The sequence below is a fragment of the Takifugu flavidus genome, chromosome 6, assembly GCF_003711565.1.
Source record: "Takifugu flavidus isolate HTHZ2018 chromosome 6, ASM371156v2, whole genome shotgun sequence".
NCBI lineage: Eukaryota > Metazoa > Chordata > Actinopteri > Tetraodontiformes > Tetraodontidae > Takifugu > Takifugu flavidus.
Window position 1 is genome coordinate 10658148 of NC_079525.1, and position 19891 is coordinate 10678038.

The 19891-nt window shown below is 42.7% G+C and overlaps 1 protein-coding gene across 4 annotated transcripts in view; it reads left to right on the forward strand.

The window, feature by feature from the left end:
- Nucleotides 1–119: 119 nt before the first annotated feature.
- Nucleotides 120–19891, forward strand: part of LOC130527137 (VPS10 domain-containing receptor SorCS1) — a 69336-nt gene continuing 49564 nt past the window's right edge. For 2 of the 4 annotated variants that reach the window (XM_057035330.1, XM_057035329.1), the window contains exon 1: nucleotides 120–915. In XM_057035330.1, the coding sequence (XP_056891310.1) occupies nucleotides 274–915 (642 nt within the window). In that variant the 5' untranslated portion in view covers nucleotides 120–273. The remainder of the gene's footprint in view (nucleotides 916–19891) is intronic. The other 2 variants (XR_008950941.1, XR_008950940.1) reach the window with 2 other exon arrangements.

Below are 19891 nucleotides of genomic sequence, written 5' to 3' on the forward strand. Positions count from 1 at the left end.
TTTACTGGCTGTTTTAATGATTGGCTGACTGAAGCATATTGTGAATGCCATAAAATTATCTAAAAATAAAGTCAGCCCCGCATTACATCGTCAATTTCTCCGGCTAATTTCTCAGCTCCTCCCCCTTGTGTGCGGGGCTTCAACTGAGTAAATCCTCCAAGTTGGACCACTTAGACTTTTGCAGTGCTGCATTTGGGCAACGGCACAACTTGCGCAGCAGTTTCTCTTCCAGCGACGCGCGGAAAAGAGATTTGGGTTCGTAGCGGCGAAGCAATGGAGAGGGGGATCCAATTCTCTCCTAAGTGGCAGAGTCTGCTTTTGGCTTTGCTCTTGGTGGCCCTTTGGTTCTCTCGCTCCTCAAAATCCGAGATCACCTGCAGGTCATGTCAACCTGGAAACAAAAGGCGTCCGCAGGAACTGCTGCTAAAATTCGACGCGGGCATAAAAGGAGAGGTTTTTGGAGCCGTGAAAGGGGCGACAAGTGCAGAAAGTCAGCGGCGTCGTTGCGCGGAAGGGTCCACCGAATGCGTTCAGCAACGCGCGGTGTCAGTGATGGAACGGAATACGCGCCACCTGCTGCCAAGCGGCGACCCCGGCGAAAGCTTCCGCTCAAAGACGAAAGTTTCCCCGGTGAGTGGACAGCAAGAGGTAACCGAGGCTTCCGTGTCCGACACCGAGCTCAGGAAGCGTCTGAGGAGGAACGCTGATACTAAAAGTGAAGGACGCCTTTCAGCCCGGACGCAGACGCTTTCCGCGAGTGCGGCTCCGCGCAGAGTGACGCGCTGGAGCGGAGAGGAGCGCAAAGCGGCTGCCGCGCGGCAGGATGAGCCCAAACTGAACAGCTCCACCTTCGCCTTGACTGGAGACTCATCTCACAACCAGGCTATGGTGCTGTGGTCCGGCCAGAACAGCAGCGTGAGTCCCTCTGCCCATGTCAAATATCACTCTGCCAAAGAAGAGAGTCTGTCTGTCTGTCTGTCTGTCTGTCTGTCTGTCTGTCTGTCTGTCTGTCTATCTATCTATCTATCTATCTATCTATCTATCTATCTATCTATCTATCTCTATCTATCTATCTATCTATCTATCTATCTATCTATCTATCTATCTATCCATCCCTGAAGGGTCCACTATCAGGGGTCTAAATCACCCATCATTGCAGAAAACTTCCTTATCCTCTCTTCTCTTGGGGGCATCATGGCAGTAATTAAAGCTGCGGCTTCTCCAAGTGAATCAGAAGTGGAGAAATAACCCGTTTGGGTTTATTTCTGGTCAGAGCTCACGTTCCAGTCACTTCATTAGAGATAGATGTGTCCAATTTTTGCTAACAAGAATTCCAATTATAAGAATAAAGATTCCTATCGTCCAGCCTGTAGAGTATGTGAAACCTATTAAACTCTATTGTAGTATTTTTTGTTGTTATATGTGTATATATAAGCATTCTAATATATACTGTACACTATACAAGTAAAGCTGAAACTGAAAATTTACCACTGTAGCAACTCTAGAAGTATTTGGCACGTAATTTATTTGGCAAATAAATTACAACATCCTGGATGTTAAAAGAAGAAATAAGAATCTATTTATGTCATGTATGTTTACAGTTTATTTCTTACCATACAATCATCTAATAATATATGCTTTTCCCCAAACTCGCTATATTTACAATTATGTTGAAAATGTTAAGAAAAAAAAAGAAATCTTACGGATTTAAAGTTTATAAACTGCCCCATAGCCACAATTCTAATAGTTAATTCATATTAGAACAACAATAATAAACCATTATACATATTAAAATCAGTTATAACCCCAACCACAAAATAGAGAATAAAGACCGTGGGATTGAATGTTGAGTATTATCCTCTTTTTGGAATGTTTTAAATACTTATTTTACCAGCTGCCTTGTAAAGGATGGTGGAAAAGTAAAATGCTTAGCTTCATATGAAAACTGCATTTGTTGTGCATTCGTGTTGTTTTGTGCTTTTTTCAAGTGTGATTAGCAAATAGCAGCAGGCTAAAGGCAGCGGAACACAAGACCTACTTTCCTGCTGGGAAACAAACCTTTGAATGCTGCTACAGAAATTGAGGAAATTGGGAATTTGTCCTCAAAGAGTTCCACAAATCCTTGCCACCGTCGTCCGGCTCCCACGTCGAGTGTGGCCCCCCACACCGTTTAACTCCCTCTGTAACAAAACCAATTATAGTCGAGCATGTATCAGCGGCTCCCATGCTCTGCGAGTGGAAATTCCATCAGCTGCTTGAGGTGGTTCTGTGGCCCAGCCTAAGTACTGTAGCTCATGATGAAGTGGAGTTGCAAGAAAACACCCCTGAAAACACCTGAAATCTGAATTCATTTGACTTGAAATATGCAAAAAAAAAAGCAACCATTATTATTTAAGAGCTCTATTTGAGTTTCCTAGCAGGAACAGACATAATAAGGCACTTGTGGAACTATAGAACAGATTTCCATTGTTCTTCCTGTTGACAGACGCTACTTTCTTGAGGCTGCGGGAGAACAACAGACCAATCCCACATGGAATATGCAGAAATGTTTCTATGCAGGAACAGACGTTGTTTCAATTCCAGCTGCAGGATAAAGAGCCCAGTCGTCAACACGATGCTAACAGAAGCCAACAGGATGCTGAGGGTCAAATATCATAACGGACGCACGGATCATGCTTACATGTAGCAACACACATGATACAAACATGTTCGGTGGTGGATGTGTGCTGGGGGAGCAGCATCAGTGTCAGAGACTCAGCAGAATCAATAAACGGATTTGTTAGGCAGGAAAAGAAAGAGACAAAACATGGAGATGCTCAAATCAGTGAAAGAGCCGATGACTGTAGCTCAGGTTCTAAGAGTCATGGTGGTTCGTTTGATCCCGGAGCCTTTTGAGCTGCACGTTGATGTGTCCTTGAAAAGGCACTTCAAAAGTCACGTCAAACTTTAATTATAAAGCACATTTCAAATCAGCAAAGTTGCTCAAGTCTTCCGCAGATAAAAAGAAAACATAAACTCTACAAACGTGTGTGGGACCTAAAAAAAAAAAGCAAGAAAAAGGATGCTGTATCAATCTGAGTTGATGGCCATGGCAAATAAATTCCTCTTCAGAGAGGACCTAAACACCTCTGGGGTCTGAGCAGATCTTATGTGAAGCTATTCCAGAGTCTAGTAGCGGCCACACTAAAGGCTCGGTCACCTTTGGACCTCATCCTGGTCTGAGGGACCACCAGCTGGAGCTGACTGGCTCACCTCAACCATGTTTTGGGAACATAAAAATGTAAAAGGTCGGATAAATACTGAGGCCTCCACACCATGTAAGGCTTAAAAAACCATCAATAAAGCTTTTAAAATAATCCCAAAATGAACAGGGAGCCAGAACTGGAGAGATGTGTGTTCCAGTGTTCCAGTGAGGAGACGGGCAGATGAATTTTGTCCCGGCTGTAGGCGATGGAGCAGCGAGTGGTCAATACTGACATGCAAGGAATTGCAATAGTCAAGCACATGTAATAAAAGCACGGGTGACCTTTTCTGAATCTGCGGGAGACAAATAACCTTTAACCTTTGCCAGAAGCCCAAGTTGAAAAACTGACCTGTGAGTCAAATAAGATATCGAACCCTCTAAAAAGTTCCGGAAACTTTGTGGAAGTGGCCGTTCCTGTGAGTCAGTGTGTAACTGTGAGGGTGAGTGGATCCATGCAGACTTGTTCTTTCAGTCCAGTTCCCAGAGAACTTTTATCAGCAATGAAATCCTGGACATGTTTCACCTTTTAAAACACTGTGTTAACTGTTACCCAGTACTGAGTGCTGGTTCCAGTGGCGCTCTGGTACAATCGGGTACCATCAAGCCTAAAGAAAGCCGTAACATGAGAGAGCACAAAGATCACAGCAGATTTAGCCCAAGACCCAGCTTCATTCACAAAAGTAGTTGATTCTGAACCAGAAAATAAATGAGAAAATAACAATAGTGGGCAGAAAAATACAAAAGTATGAAACTTCAATAACTTCTCAGGATTAAAAGGAGTGAAAGTTGAGAATGTGTGTGTGATTCGGACAAGAAAACACAAGGCTAGTGTCAGAGACGGAGGTGGCCTGTGTGGGCTTTGGAGGTCATGTGTTCAGTGGGAGTGGGTGAGTCGAGCTGCAGAATGGGCATCCCAGTAACATGGCCTGCCCTCTTCTGGAGTGGCTCTACTGATACACTCCTGGCAATGTTTTAGACTTTGTGCTGGGTGTTACAGGCAGCAGTTCTGAACTGCAGTTGCATTTCATCTCTGCTATATAGATCTGGTATTGGCTCAATGAGCATATGACGTTCTTCATTTTCACGTTTTCCCTCCTGGTACTTAGAGTGACGCTGGAACAGGTGGAGGTCATCGTCCTGGGCACCGGGGGAGGGGATCTGCTGGTGTTGCTCAAGGTGTTGGAATCCACTGTAAGCATCTGGACTGTTTCTCTGGGCTGGCTTTATTATATAAGACAGTGATGCTGTGCGTTCGTGAACAGAACACCTCGGCTTTTGTAACTGCCGGAGAAGAGACACCTAGGACGGAGGCCAGAGTGGACAGGGACAGGCAGTGGTGCGCGTTCAAGACACTGGGGGAATTGGTTTGCATTATCACTCTCCAGCCCACTGTATTTGGATTCTAACCCCCGAGTGGCGTCGTGCACATACGCCAGCCGTTAATTACCATTGAAGAATATTGCAGCAGTGGGAGAGCGTCATTACGATTCTGAGGGAAAAAAAGGTTACAAGTAAAGATCATTCTTTCCACAAGAGTGGTGACATATTACGCAGATGGATGCTCAGCAGACACAGGGGCCGTTTGATTTACATTACAAAATGTCAGGTGTTGAATACTTTGCACCTGCTCCTGCGATCGAACGCTGGGTTTTTAATATGGCATATGTGCTGCTCAAAGTCGTCCTCCAGTCGAAAAACGGCTGCGTTAAAATAGCAATCATAAAAAATGAAACATCCCATAATTTTCTTCTAGAGCATGTGTTAATGTGAGCCACATACAGGGCTCCAGCAGCTCCTCCAAGGGAACATATGGAATGCTTGAGATTGCACTGTGACGTCAGACAATCTGCACAATAGAGTACACTTACATCCACCTGCATGACTCCCCCATAATTTCATTCTTTTTCTTCTTCAGCAGAGGGGATGCTTGAAGATGCTAAAGTGATTACATTTGAATCTACCACCACGTGTTCAAATGTTTTTATAGTGTATAGTGTGCAGCAGCGGTGAGATGAATCTACTATGAGCTCGTTCAACCCACACTGGACTTGCTGTAATCAAGCCGTTGTTACTACATCAACACGGTTGGAGATGGTGCGAAAATTTACGAGTGGGTCTGTTTATCCATCTAGAGAGATATCTGCAACTGTTATTAAAAGAGACATTGTTCATGTTAATTTCTTTAGAAATGTTAAAATAGGTGCTTTTTATTGACAGTAAGATTGTACAGTGTCATCCCAACCACTGGTGTCCATATTGGAACGGCTGTTGTAGGTGTTGAAATGGCCTTAATTTATTTTCCTGAACCTCTGGATTCATTGTTCTACATCAAATCAGACTGGATACATTCACGTTATAACATGTATCCAGTTTAATCTCTGTGCTTTCAGACCTGTTACTGAACCTCCCGTGAGGTTGCAATTAAAATAAAGACACACTGAAGCATTCAGCATGACCAAATCCACCGTGTGTGCCAAGTGGTCCTCCAGGCACGTGCCCGAGAGTCCTGATCTGGCTGGCATATGGCGTCACGCTTCAGTGAGCAGTGTTTACTTGCCATCAGGATGCAAAGCTCTCCGTCCTCCCTCCAGAGGCAAAATGTCCATGTGAAATAATTACAAAAATGAGTTTATCAAATGTAAATGTTGTAGAAACCTTTCTGATTTAACATGAGTATTCAGTCCGTGAGTAGGAATCAGCAAAGAGGAGAAAAAAAGACAGAAAAAAAGAGGCTGATTAAGAGTTCTAGTGGATGCTCTTGAAATACCATAAACTGACAAGAAGCAATGCGTGATGGGTTCTTCTCTGAGGCCTTATAATGTTTTGTTTTCCTTCCCAATAGTAAAATGAATAAATTCCTTTTTGGTAAAAAACAGACTTTTTCCACTTTAATAATTCCACCTTAATAAATTCTACCTTGATAATTCAATTGAAATCCGTACATTTGAAGTGCTGTACCATCATCACGTTTCAACGTCCTCAGATGTGTTTTACCCCCTGATTAGTATGAGTGAGATTATGGTGGTGGGTTTTGGAGTTGAAAGGTTTTTTAAGATGAAAACCATGTTTTGAGACAAAGGTAGTGATAGATCCAGAGGATTCAGCAGTCACCTGAACCAGGCAGCTTCTGGAGTGGTGGATCAGAGCGGATTTAAACCCTTTCTGCCCATTCTCACATTCTGTGGACGTCTCTTGCGCAGACCTCTGCATCCCATTTTTTTTGCTGTCTGCAGATCAGCATTAATGAACATGTGCTTTCCCATCTTCCATATTCATATTTCCTCCACTTCCTCACATGAAAAGCAGCAAACGCAGTGTGAGCACTTGGAGTTCATTATGTTCATTTTAGCTCGCTGGGATGGCGGTTTAGGACAGAGCGGTTCTGTCTGTGAACTCAGTGGAATGAGGTGCAGAAGAATTGAATATGTTACTGCTAATGATCAAACATTAATGAAGAAATGTGTTGAATATTCAGTTGCCTTGATCTTATTAACACCATTAGAGTTACAAATATTTTCTGCAATAACTTTGTTGCCTTTAATCAAGATGATTGAAAGGTGACGCTGCAAGATTTAGTGCCTCTTCCAGTTTGTAACTAATATCTACATCAGCATCTGTGCATATAATGACACATTTGTGCAAATTAAGCAAATGAGTTTCAGTTCACGGCGTGAAACTCACAATCCATAATCCATAACTAAATGAGTCCCAATTATGGTTTTCTGATGGAAACAGGTAGGAGGGGAAGAGTTTTGGCAGGCAGATCATTGTCACAGTGTAGCTGTTAAACGGTTTGCAGGCACGTTGCGGCATTTTTTTTCTTAATAATGCACACCGACTGTGGGGAATTACAAATTCCTCAGGCTGTAAAGACTGAACTATGAATAAAAGACCCACTATTAGTTTCTGGGCGAGCGTCACACTAAATACTTACTTTAGAGTCCTTTGAAATCTTTTCATCTTTTGTATGGAACATTGTTATTTGTAGTGATTACTATAAAAGATGCATCAAAGGGTCCCACATTCTTATTACGCCTTGGCCCAAGTCATGGATCTTCAGCTTTCTACTCTGCCACTTGCAAGGCCTCACAAGAGGTGCCCGTATGTTTTATGATTAAAAAATGTCTGCTCCACAAAATAAATCACTTCCTACTCTTTGACAGGCTCCATCTGTTTGTGGAGCCAGCCTTGAAAAGGCTCAGCCAGGACAGATGAAGACGTCTGGAGATGCGCTACCTGCCACATTTGCTAATGCTTAAACCGATTAAGCTCAACCGTGTGAATTACCATGTATCACTCTGATGCTTTGATCAGCCCAACTGCTTTTGTCATGGGCCTTGAAATCCACATCCAACCATCATAACCTATTAGAGAGCAGCAAAATAAACAGTATATAGTGCAGCTTCAGCAGCACATCATAGTGAGAGCCTATTCACCTGCTATTACACATGATTGATTCATGTGATAATGGTATATGTAGATACGTGCCGGAATTAACCCTGAATTTCCGTTCAGTCATTCCTTCACCTTTTGGTTGGATAAGTGTGTTTGACTTCTACTTAAACCTCATCAGAAGTTCAGGTCTTTGTTAAGGGGCATCAGTAATACAGGGGTCTAATTATTTCACCTTTCAGTGCATCCATGGTTGAATACCTCATAAAATGGGTCTAAACAATATCAACCTACTCAATACTTCACTTGCTCAATCTACTGTATAAATAAATTAATCTGTGAATGTGGGAAATCTGGACCTCTCTGCTCGGCTGCTGCCTCAGTGACCCACCTCTGGATCATGGTTTCTTTGTTTAAGACAAAAATTTTCACAGATTGTGGTTACAGCCAAGGTGTCAAGAGAGCTCTTGGGTCTTCCTGACTTTTCTCAAGTCTCTGTCCTGGCATTAGTCTCCTCTTGGCCTTTTAATTCTATTTTAATTATAGACCAGTTCCTACGTGGTAGTTTTAAAATATATTGTTCGAACCTTTGTGTCTTGATTAAGCTGTATTTCATTACATAAGCTCAATGTTCTTGATGTTCTGCGGGTATAAGTGAGAGTAAAGGAGATAAAAACCCAAACAGATACAGAGTGCAGGCAACGTAACAAATGGCACCATGTCCTGCCAACAGGGGGAGCTGCAGCACCCTCAGCACCCACCCTCCAGCAAGCAAGTTGTGCTTAAGAGAAGCAAAAACTCATAAAGTGTGTGCAAATTACTACAAACTCATTAATGGCTCTCTCTCTGTTTTCTTGTACTCACACCCATCGAGTGCACCATTGAGGTCCTCTTGTGTTTTCCTCCTGCTCTGCTCGGCTCCGCTCACTTCACGCTCCGCTGCCCGTCATCTACGGTCTGGGCAGGATGGGTTGTGCATGTGTTCACTGCCTTTTTTTGTGCTGATGAGATGACACAAGTGACGCAAAAGTGATCGACTCTAACAGTGACGTTTAGCAGGCATCTTATTGGTCATGTTTTAGATCAGATGAGTGACAGATACTGTACACACACAAAAAAGCAATAACTGTGGAAAATTTAATCTGATTCCACTTGAGTGATGGCAAATTAACATCTGTTTTAAGCTAGAATATGACTGTAATGACTGTACATTAGGACTGGTGCTGCTAGTATAAATACTGCCCAAGTTTTTATTGCAGTGGTATTGAGTGAAACTCCCCTCATTTGATGTGGCAGCAACTCAGGCAGTTGAGGACTGGGCCAGGGGGTCAGAGGGTTTTCTTCTTCGGAAGCACGGTACCAGCATGATAGCAGGTCCCCAACTGCTCAACACGCCTGTTCAGAGCAGATTGTTCACTCTGGCTCTTCTCCCTCAATGATTGCACGTACACGTGTTCTTTATATGTTCATGTACTTATGTGATTACTAAAGAGAGTAAAAACAGTGATTCCTCATCTATGAGGACTTAACAGATTAAAGCTCAGCTTCGTTTCTGGACATCCTTTTATCAGTTGTTGGGGAGGGTGTTGGACCTCCAGCAGCACTAGCTTTTGATGTTCCTTTACTTACTTTGGTAACCTTCCAGGCTGAGGACACACATCTCTGAGAGGACATTCCATTTCTGGGGAGATGCCAAGGCCCAGCTTGGCAGCTTAACCAGGTGCTCGTGGTTCCAGAGTCAGGGATGGAGTCAGTTAGTGTTCTTCAGTCCAGATGGCCATTCCATATGGCTGCACCACCCAGCTCCCATCGTGCACCTCCAAAAACCAGGAAAAAAAGGGCGAGACGTAGAAAAACAAATGTGTATTTAGATGGATCCAATGTGCCACCTCATTTCAAAGACTGGGCATATTTTAAGTCATTTAAAACATTTGCCTCAGATGTTTATTAGGATCTGTACACCTGTGTCCTCAGACTCTCAGACCGGGTCAGAAATAACTTTAAAATAAAAACATTTCTGGGAAAAAGAAGCAAAGGGAGAGGCAGAGATGATTGATGCATCTTCCTGGGATGAACACAAGTGCAACAGAAGCCACTTGTTCAGAGAACAACAATCATGATGTCCAAATACAGAATTTTAAGTGTATCTCTGCTAATTGAAATTACATCCATGAGCCCAGGTGCATCCTCTGATGTCCTCATGTGGGCTTCTGGACCACTCAGTGTTCTCTCCTCAACACACTGAACTTGTCCCCACCAAGCCAGCGAGCTATGACAGATGGACCGTATCCGGGATCAGTAAGAGTCGGAAAAGCAAGACAAGGCCTTGGCAGTAATCCTAACTTTATGTCAAATAAGTGTAGAGAAAAATCAGGGAAAAGAAAGCAGAACAAGAGAGAGAGAGAGAGGTGCCCCAATGAGGCACATTGGAGTTTAAGCCTGTAGCAGCACAACTGAGGAAAGGCCTGTGATCACCTTAATTATAAGCTTTATCACAAAGGAAGCTTTTAGGTTTGGTTGTGAACACTGACCCGGACTGGGAGCTGGTTCCAAGGAACAGCGGTCTGAAAGATGAAGGCTCTGCCCCTCAACTACTTTCGGAAACCCTGGCAAATACATTAAACCTGAGAGGGCAGCACTAAAGTCAGAATATTAGGAGTTGTGACAGTCTTGAGAAGGTGCAGAGCTGTGGAAAGGAACAATACTAAAGGCAGAGTCAAAGATCAGAAGCCTTTCTGCGTTGCTGCATTGCAAGTTTCACGACCACTCTGCACAGCGCACACCCCCGCAGGCCTCGGCTGGGTCCCCATTATTGGCAGAGGAATCTGCAACATCATACTGTAATCTGGAAAAAGCGGCTCAACTGTTGGCACATGTTTAACATCCCTGTTGTCATTTGCTGTCACTTACCATCTGATTATAACCTTACTTTATCGGACAAACGCTTATTCTGACATAGTAAGGCTAAATTTGTATTCATAAATCAACGCTTTCCTGAGATAAAAGTCAATGGATCCAAATGAATGGATAAATAAATACGATTTAAAGGAATAAAGACACTGCAGCAACATGACACCTCTTAGATTCCTCTAAGGCATAGAGAAAGAAAGGAACATCATAGCCCTTATGTAGGTGTAAACCCCCCCATCCCCACACACACACACACACACTGCTCTCAGATGTTGACTGAATCAGGTTAGATACAGGAGACAGAAGCATCACTATTGAAAATGACAATGCCTGAGCCCTGTTTGAATATTAGCCGCAACCCCCCCACCCAAACACCCCCCAACTCCCCCGCCAGCAGACTGATGCACCAGCGTCTGTAGCAGCCGCAGACACAAACCCTACCCTCATGATTACACACCAAAACACACAATAGAAATATGAGTCCACAAAATTCCTACGTTGGAATATTCCATCAAATCTGCGCAATTTGATGCATCGCTGCTTTGAGCACTTTCGCTTCCATGTGGAAATTTGCAGCTTTTTTATTGTTATTTTTTTGTGCCGCTGGGGCACATCAAGAGAAATGAGGGGTCATTTAGGCTGTGGCAGTTCTTTCCTCTATCTTTAAATTTGGAAAACATCTCAATGATAAACCAGGGTTGACAAACTGTAATGTGCTTTAAACTGTAAAGTGCCTGAAGGTTTCAAGTAGTTTCTCAATTGAAGTACTTTATATTTATACCTTTAAGGAAAAATAATGGAGCTTCTCTCTCAAATGTTCTTGAATGTGGTCATTGTTTAAGGCTTGTTTTATCTTTTAAGTAGGATGTTAAAGCTTTTAGAATCAGTTTATGAGTCTAGTTTTCAATGACAGAGGCCGATTCATTTCAATGTCAGTGTACAAACAGGACCAACATCCCCGTGCTTTAGTTCACAATTTTCAAAAGAATTTTTCTTCTGAAGTATCAGAAAAATTTGAAAAGACAAGTTTTTGAAGGGGAGACCAGAGTTCAGTTCAGCCTCTCATTGGATCGCCAAGTATCCTCAGATTTAAAGTTCCATCTACAACTTCTTTAAAATCAGTAATCATCTCCATACTAATTAATACAGGACTCATCAGCTGCATCTCCATGACAACGTGCACAAGATTCATAATATACTTTTTCCTTCAACTAATCTCACAGCACTGTTTCAAAAGCACCTCTAACAAAAAGTATTTTTCTAATATCAAATAATGTGAATTCATATAATTTATTAGTAAACGTTACAACTTTGCAATAATATGATTACTGGGGGAAAATGAGAGGATTCTCTAGGATCCCTCTGGATTCCCACCTATGGGGAAATGTACAGTATAAATTGCTTTTCCATTAATCTCTGCCCATTCAAAGGGCTTCTAATAGTACTTATTTAGTTGGATTGATTCCAGAGTTCTTCCCCAAATAGTTACAAGGCGGAACCTTAATACATCAAATCAAATCAATCTTTATTTATATAGCGTCTTTTACAAACAAAATTGTTTCAAGGTGCTTTCCAGAATCCCAGGGCCTAACCCCCAACAAGCAACAGTGGCAGGGAAAAACTCCCCTTTAACAGGAAGAAACCTTGAGCAGGACCAGGCTCATGTAGGGGGACCCTCCTGCTGATGGCTGGCTGGGTAGAGAGAGAGGAGAAGGGGGAGGACGGGTAGATGATAGAATGGAGAGGAGAGGAGAGGCACAGAGCATAGAAACACATACAAAAATACACTATTTATGCAAGCCGAGTGGGTCAGCGGGGCCGGAGGTCATCACGCAGCTCCAAAGGCGGCGATACCTGTAAATGAATACAGAAGGAGTGGAGAGGAGAGGAAACCATGACCCAGTGGGGTGACAGAGGCCTGTCAGGTGATCATGTTTCTGGACCCCAGCAGCCTCGGCCTATAACAGCATAGCTAAGATATTGACCTAATGATTAGACGACCCCGTAAGTATGATAATTTGTCTATCTATGATAGTAACTGGAACTACTGAATTAGTAACAATAAGCTTTTTCAAAGAGGTAGGTTTTAAGTCTGATCTTAAAAGTAGCGATGGAGTCAGCCTCCCGTACCTGGACAGGGAGCTGGTTCCATAGCAGGGGGGCCTGGTAGCTAAATGCTCGGCCCCCCATTCTACTCCTAGAAACTCTGGGAACCACAAGTAGACCAGCATTCTGAGAGCCGAGCGGTCTATTGGGCTGGTAAGGTGTCACTAGCTCCTCCAGGTAGGATGGAGCTAGGCCTCTGAGGACCTTGTAGGTCAAAAGAAGGGTTTTAAAAATTATTCTAAATTTAACGGGCAGCCAATGAAGAGACACCAGTACAGGAGTTATGTGATCTCTTTTGTCAATACCTGTCAGAACTCTGGCTGCAGCATTTTGGATCAACTGGAGGCTTTTTAAAGAGTTGTTTGGACACCCTGATAATAAAGAATTACAATAGTCCAGCCTGGAAGTAACAAATGCATGGACTAACTTTTCAGCATCATGCCGCGTCAGTAGCTTCCTGATCTTTGTGATGTTCCTCAGATGAAAAAAGGCACTTCTAGAGACTGTTTTAATGTGTGAGTTGAAGCAGAGATTTTGATCAAAAGTTACTCCTAGATTCCTCACAGAAATACTAGATGTTAATGAGATACCATCTAGAGTGATCATGTGATCTAATCTATCCCTAAGAGGTTCAGGACCAAACACCATGACCTCAGTTTTTCCTGAGTTAAGGAGGAGGAAATTTGAAGACATCCAGGACTTTATGTCTTTAAAACAGGTCTGAAACTTCTGTCTCCTCTGGTTTCATGGATAAATAAAGCTGAGTGTCATCAGCATAACAATGAAAATTTATCCCATGCTGCCGAATAATGTTCCCTAAGGGAAGCATGGACAAGGTGAAAAGGATTGGTCCAAGTACAGAACCTTGAGGAACTCCGTAGCTAACCCTACTGTATGAGGAGGGAACACTATGGACATGAGCAAACTGGTATCTATCAGATAAGTATGATCTAAACCAGTCTAGTGCTGTCCCTTTAATCCCAATCACATGTTCCAGTCTATGTAACAGGATGCTGTGATCAACTGTATCAAAAGCAGCACTGAGGTCCAGCAGAACCAGCATAGAAACCAGTCCATGATCTGAAGCTATAAGAAGATCATTCGTAACTTTAAGAAGTGCTGTTTCTGTGCTGTGATGAGCTCTAAAGCCTGACTGAAACATCTCAAACAGGCTGTTTCTCTGCAGGTGCTCCAGTAACTGAGTCACCACAACCTTCTCAAGAAGAGATAAAAGGAAGGTTGGATATCGGCCTATAATTTGCTAACAAATCAGGATCCAGTGATGTTTTTTTAAGCAACGGCTTAATCACTGCCACCTTGTAGGACCGGGGTACATAACCTGTCACTAAAGAACCATTGATCTGGTCCAGGATAGAACTGCCTATCAATGGTAAAACATCCTTCAAAAGGTGTGTTGGGATGTGATCTAAAAGACACGTGGTGGTCTTGGATTTCTGAATTAGCGATGACGCCTCAGAAAAATATATAGGACTGAAGGAGTTTAAGGGCTCGTTGGAGAACCTGTATGTTCCCACAGTCAGCACATCTGGTGATGGTCTAGTTGTTGGGATGGCCTGGTTAGCTTTTTCTCTGATAGCTAGAACTTTATCAGTGAAGAAACTCATGAAGTCTTCACCACTAAGGGAAGAAGGGATACGTGGATCTAAAACACTGTGACTCTTAGTCAAAATGGCCACAGTGCTGAAAAGAAACCTGGGGTTGCTCTTATTTTCCTCAATTAAAGAAGAAAAATAAGCTGTTCTAGCCTTGCGAAGGGCCTTTTTGTAAACTAATAGACAGTCTTTCCAGGCTACATGATAGCTGTCTATTTTACAAGAATGCCACTTCCTTTCTAGTCTGCGCACTTTCTGCTTGAGGGTCCTGATATGTGAATTATACCAGGGGGCACACCTCCTCTGATTAACTATTTTCTTTTTCAGGGGGGCAACAGAATCAGGCGTGATTCTCAGTGAGGTTGCTGCACCTTCCGCAATAGAGTCAACCTCAGCAGGGCTAAGATTATAATGACATGATGATTAAACAGACGCCATGTTGAGAATAGTTACTTTTTAAAATGCATGTTTATCATTCTGTATCTACTCAGTTAGTTCATGAAATTGAATTACAACCAACACAATAGTTGATGAATAAACACTGCAGGGACAGAGAAATGATCCTATTCTGTTCAGATTATTCTAATTCCACTAAGATTGTATATAATGTAATTTTTGATAACATTGTCTGCAATGTTATTTTTCTTTTATTTTTTGGTCAAATGTAAGTCATTACAAGGGGATTTCTCACAAGGTGCCACCAGGTCATCAAAAAACCCTTCATGGCACATTTGGAACAACGTGTTGCTTTGTGTCCTGCTCAAGGACACGGCTACACAGAGAGCACAGGGCGAAGGCATCAAACCAGTGACTTCTGCACTCTACCGCTTAATAGCGGTCAGCTCTGAGCATGTGTGACGTCTTTAAGTTGTCGCAATGCAAAAGGTTTGGGTGGAGTTTTGGAGTTCAGACTCTTGCTCAAGGACACTTCAGCATATAGACTGCAGAGGCGAGAGATTAAACTTTCATAACACTAGAACAATTGCTCCAACCTCTATCATCTCTCTCCTTCACTCATAACAACTTCATCAAAATGCCAAACAGCAAAACCACCGATGTAATAATTTTCACAATAGGCCAATTTTTTATCTGCTGCTCTGATTCCAGTCTGGTTGCAATGTTCAGAACATCACACTTAAATTTAAAAAAAACAAAAAAAAACAGACTAAATGTACTATTTTGATCAATCACATTGAACTGAAGTGAACCAATAGGGCCGAAGGCAAAATAAACCCCAAATAATCAACAAATCAAAAAATATTCCATAATGAAATAACCGATTAGCTAACATATGTCACATACATAGCAAGACTGGCCACTATCTTGGCCTGGGAACAGGTGTCTTCCTATTAGTATGCAGACCTGGTTTTCATGTATTACGAGGCCATTTTATATTTGACAGGACGCTTCTAATTTTGCTTGCACAGCAGCTCAGGAAACACTTGGACCAATTGGATATGATTTAAACCCTCCCACGATGATGCTATTCAGCCAATGATGTCTATGCATTCCAGCTGCCTGGCATCCAGGCACAGCCGCAGGACTTCTGGAGACACGGGAGTTCCGATAGAGGTGTGGGACAAACAAGGGGAAGCAAAAAAGAGAAATAAAAGTCCAACAGAGAGAGAAGAGATGAGGAGGGAAAAACTACCACTCATGGCACTGTTTAAGAAAAGGGTAGGCAGAAAAAATAGAGCTAGCCCCAAAATAGACTTGTGTTTATTCATCCTGTAGGGAGCATAAAGTCACTGCATCTGATATCGGCACTCTTTCCACGTGGCAGTATGAAAGAACACCAACGATGAGACAACACAAACCTTATAACAAAGCATAGCTGCTCAATTCTGATCTGAATAAAAAGATTTTACTTTAAACACAAGGTTCAAGATGCTCCCATAGGTACTGCTCCACCCGATTTGCTAAATGCAAGTAAGCTGCATGCTAGCACACGCTAACATCTGAAATGTTAATATAGTCTTGAACCCATCAGAATTATCTGACTGACAAAGAATGGTGATGAGCTTATTACAGCTCTTTGCTGACATTTATGTGTAATTACAGCTCAGGGAAAACAGTAAATAGCAGCCTTGTTTTTTCTGTTGCTATGAGTCAGATCACTCCTTGGGTGAGAGGTGTTGAGCTGAGTGATTTGTATTTACGCTCAGACCAGATTCCAACCTCACCATTTGAGCGACATCTAGTTTATTTTGATTTAAATCACAGCTTTTTGTTGTTTTTTTTGCCTCCCACCATCAGCGTGTGGGTGATGATCCACCTTTTGTTACCATTTCCCTGTTTGTGCCAATCCTTCAGTGCACAACTTGCTTTCTGATCTTCTCCCTGGAGCTCCTTAACTTTATAACATTGAGGTTATTTTGATGCAGCCTTCAGCACGTCGACACCCAGAGGAAGGGACAGGTTGTGTTTGCTCGTCATGGCTTCAAACATGAACACTTGCAGCATAGCATTGACTTTCTGATTGCTATTGATGTTGGGGGCAGAGAACATTTAGGTTGCTCCATATCTCAGTCTGTAAGAGTGATCATAAGTGTTCTTCTCTGATTTGGAAAAAACCTGAATGTAATATTATTAAAAAAGATATGCATTACATTTTCTTTAATATTGCCATATATTCTGTGTTTAGTGGTTATAAAATACACCTTTGTCACGGTCAAATGATGCATTGCCCATGCAGAAAGCAGGAGTTTAAACATCATATAAGTGAAATGTCAGTTTATTTTGGTGCTATTGAAGTCCAATGACATGGATTCAAATTCCAGCCATTTAAGTTGGAAAAGAACCCCTGACTTGTCCTCCTTTTGCAGCGGGCCCGGACAGACAGCTGGGAGTCTGTCTGAGGCCACTCCAGGATTGTTGTCTCTATCAAACTACTGCAGAGAAAAGAGCTTTATGGAGAACTGCATTACTCTGCATAATTACAACACATTGTGTGCCACCATTTGTCATCCCCCAAAAAGCCTGTCAGACAAATGCTCTCTGTCTCTTTTACAATATAATTTTAATAAGAAAAGGGTCTTTTCAGAGGCCGTCAAGTAATTATGGATTTTTGTTATGTTCTTACAAAGGGAAGTGAAGGTGTTTTAACCATCTTATACGCATAGTGCTGTTTATTAGTATTTCCCCCATTTCTTCTTTCTTTCTTCTCACAAAGATCTCCCATATACATCCTCCATGCAGTATTTAAATGAGGATTTCCTTTCTTAAGGTAAAAACCTGGCGATATGTGAAGAAGTGATTGTCCCCATTGTTAGATCCTGAATGAACTGTGATTAACCGCATTTAAAGCTAAACTCATGAGCGTAAACTCAAGTTCGCACTCGCTTGGATTTATGTCGCAAAGATGATGAGAAAAAAGTCTGACATTACTCTCAATTAGAACTAATTCATTTTTCTTTTTAGCTATATGTAAATAGACACATTGCTGGCTGAAGTGGGTGTGAGACCAATAACGCTGGGGCAAAAATTTGTTGGATTTTACGAGTTTTGATGCAACGTCTTTGGCTGCAGATGGGTGAGGAAGGCTTGCCGAGCCTTTTGTTCCTGTTGTCAGCGTTTGCCTCCTCCTCCTCCTCCTCCTCCTCACGCTGCTGTATTTTACCTGCGAGCATGGATTGATTTGTGACTCCGAGGCAAAGCAGCTGCGGGAGAAAGAAAGTTTTGCATTAAACTCATTAAAGTTTGCATCATCCAGTGCTTACAACAGCAATTGTAGCAAAAGGGGCCATCTGCTCAGGGGAAGCGCCGCTCCCATCCCAGCCTCTCTTAATATCCTAAACAAAGTTTGCTACTCCTGTCATAAATCAGCAACCTAATCGTGAGACCAGAATGGTTACCACACATCTATTTTCATGGGGTCGACATGCGTTTATGAATGCTTTCAGCTACCGGGCTACAATATTCTTGAAAAAGTCCTATTAACACAACAACAGTAACATATTTTATCATGGAGGTCGGTGGATGACATTAGCATAGTTCTGCTTCATGGTCCTGGAAGCATTGTAGGCCACATTGGTGTCAGGTGTTCAGGACTATAATGATATGCTCTCTCCTTAAGGAATTATTTAATCTCTCTCTCCTGTAATAACACCCTGCATGTCGCTGCTTAATTGGTGCGTGTTTTCTTGTGCATTCTGCTTCATCACATGCTGACAGCATGTCAGGGGTCTTTGCATCCCCTTTAGACACGCAAGACAAACTCTCACAGTGATGAAGAACCACAGCGGAATTTGTTCATTTTACTTTATTTTATGATGTATGATGGTATGACGCAACCTGGCAACAACAGGTAGTATTGAACAAGATAGTAATAACAGTTTCCTAAGTACCTGTCGAAGAGGCATCAACTGGCAACGGGGAACACATAACCCTGGTGAAGCTGGCGTCAAGCTACAGGAACCATAACTTCTCCTTCAAGCTAAGGAAAAGTAGATTCCAGGAAGCTACAACCAAGAAAAGAGGCTCCCTCCTTCTGAGCGGTTATGGCATGAACAGATAGAACAAGGAGGCTCAGGATGTGGATTTCAGAAGAGGATCTGTGACTCAAAGAAATACTAATGGGCTCTCTGGCGCTGGCTTGATTTTTAAAAGGGTAGAAGGAATGACAAATGCTGGAAAGGACATAATGGAGGACGTTGAAATGAATATTTTAATTGTGATTAATGTAAACAACTTGAAATCACAGGGAATGACTGTCGAGACCAGAACCAGCTGCTGAGACCCGACAAGAGACTGAGAGAGAGAGAACAAAGCTGAGCAAAGCTTTAATGCACCGAGCGCTCCCAGTACCAGCGCACCAATTACCTGCCTGCAACCACAACTCTCAATTGAAGAGCAGAGTCGGGTGAGCAATCTCAAGGACTCGGGCAGATGAAGGAAGGCAGCAACAAGGTTAGTTATTTTGGAAATGGAGAATGCTTTTGCTGATACACCTGGAGGCCAGGCCAAGAGTTGCTGCCATAGCGACTCCCAACTACAGGCCAGGGAGCAACGGAGGTGTGTGTGTGTGTGGGGGGTAATTGCACGCTGGACCAGTAGGTGGAGATAAGAGTAGACATGTGATAACAAGTTGTCTGAAGAGCCGTTCTTTTGTGAAGCCAATGTGAGATTGGGTCTGCACAGACTGCATATGAAACGAACCCTCTCTTCCAACTTGGGCTCTCGCCACTGCTTTTTGCTCCTGCGTCTGGTTCTGCCAAAGCCCGGATGGCAAAGCAGCTGTGATGAGTAGGGCCAGTTGGTCACCTGTGGGCGCAGAGCAGACGGCTCCGACACGTCACTCGGCCCCTTTCGGTCACTCACCACTCGATCAATATAACATCAATATCGATATAGCATAACAGTCCAATTTCCATTCAATTCAAATTACCAAAAGGTTTATGTGGTTTAATCGCGTTATAGCACCCGTCACCAACCATCCAAATTCTGTAGAATATGCTGATCTTCTTCACACTGAGGTCCGATGGTTGAGCCGAGCTAAGATACCATAGCACTTTTCCCCCCCTTGCTTATGACATCAAGGCTTTCGTGGGAATGAGGGGGGAGGATACCAGCTTGTTAACTGGATCTGTGTGGTTGTTGGATCTGGCTTTCTTGGTGGATGTGTCGG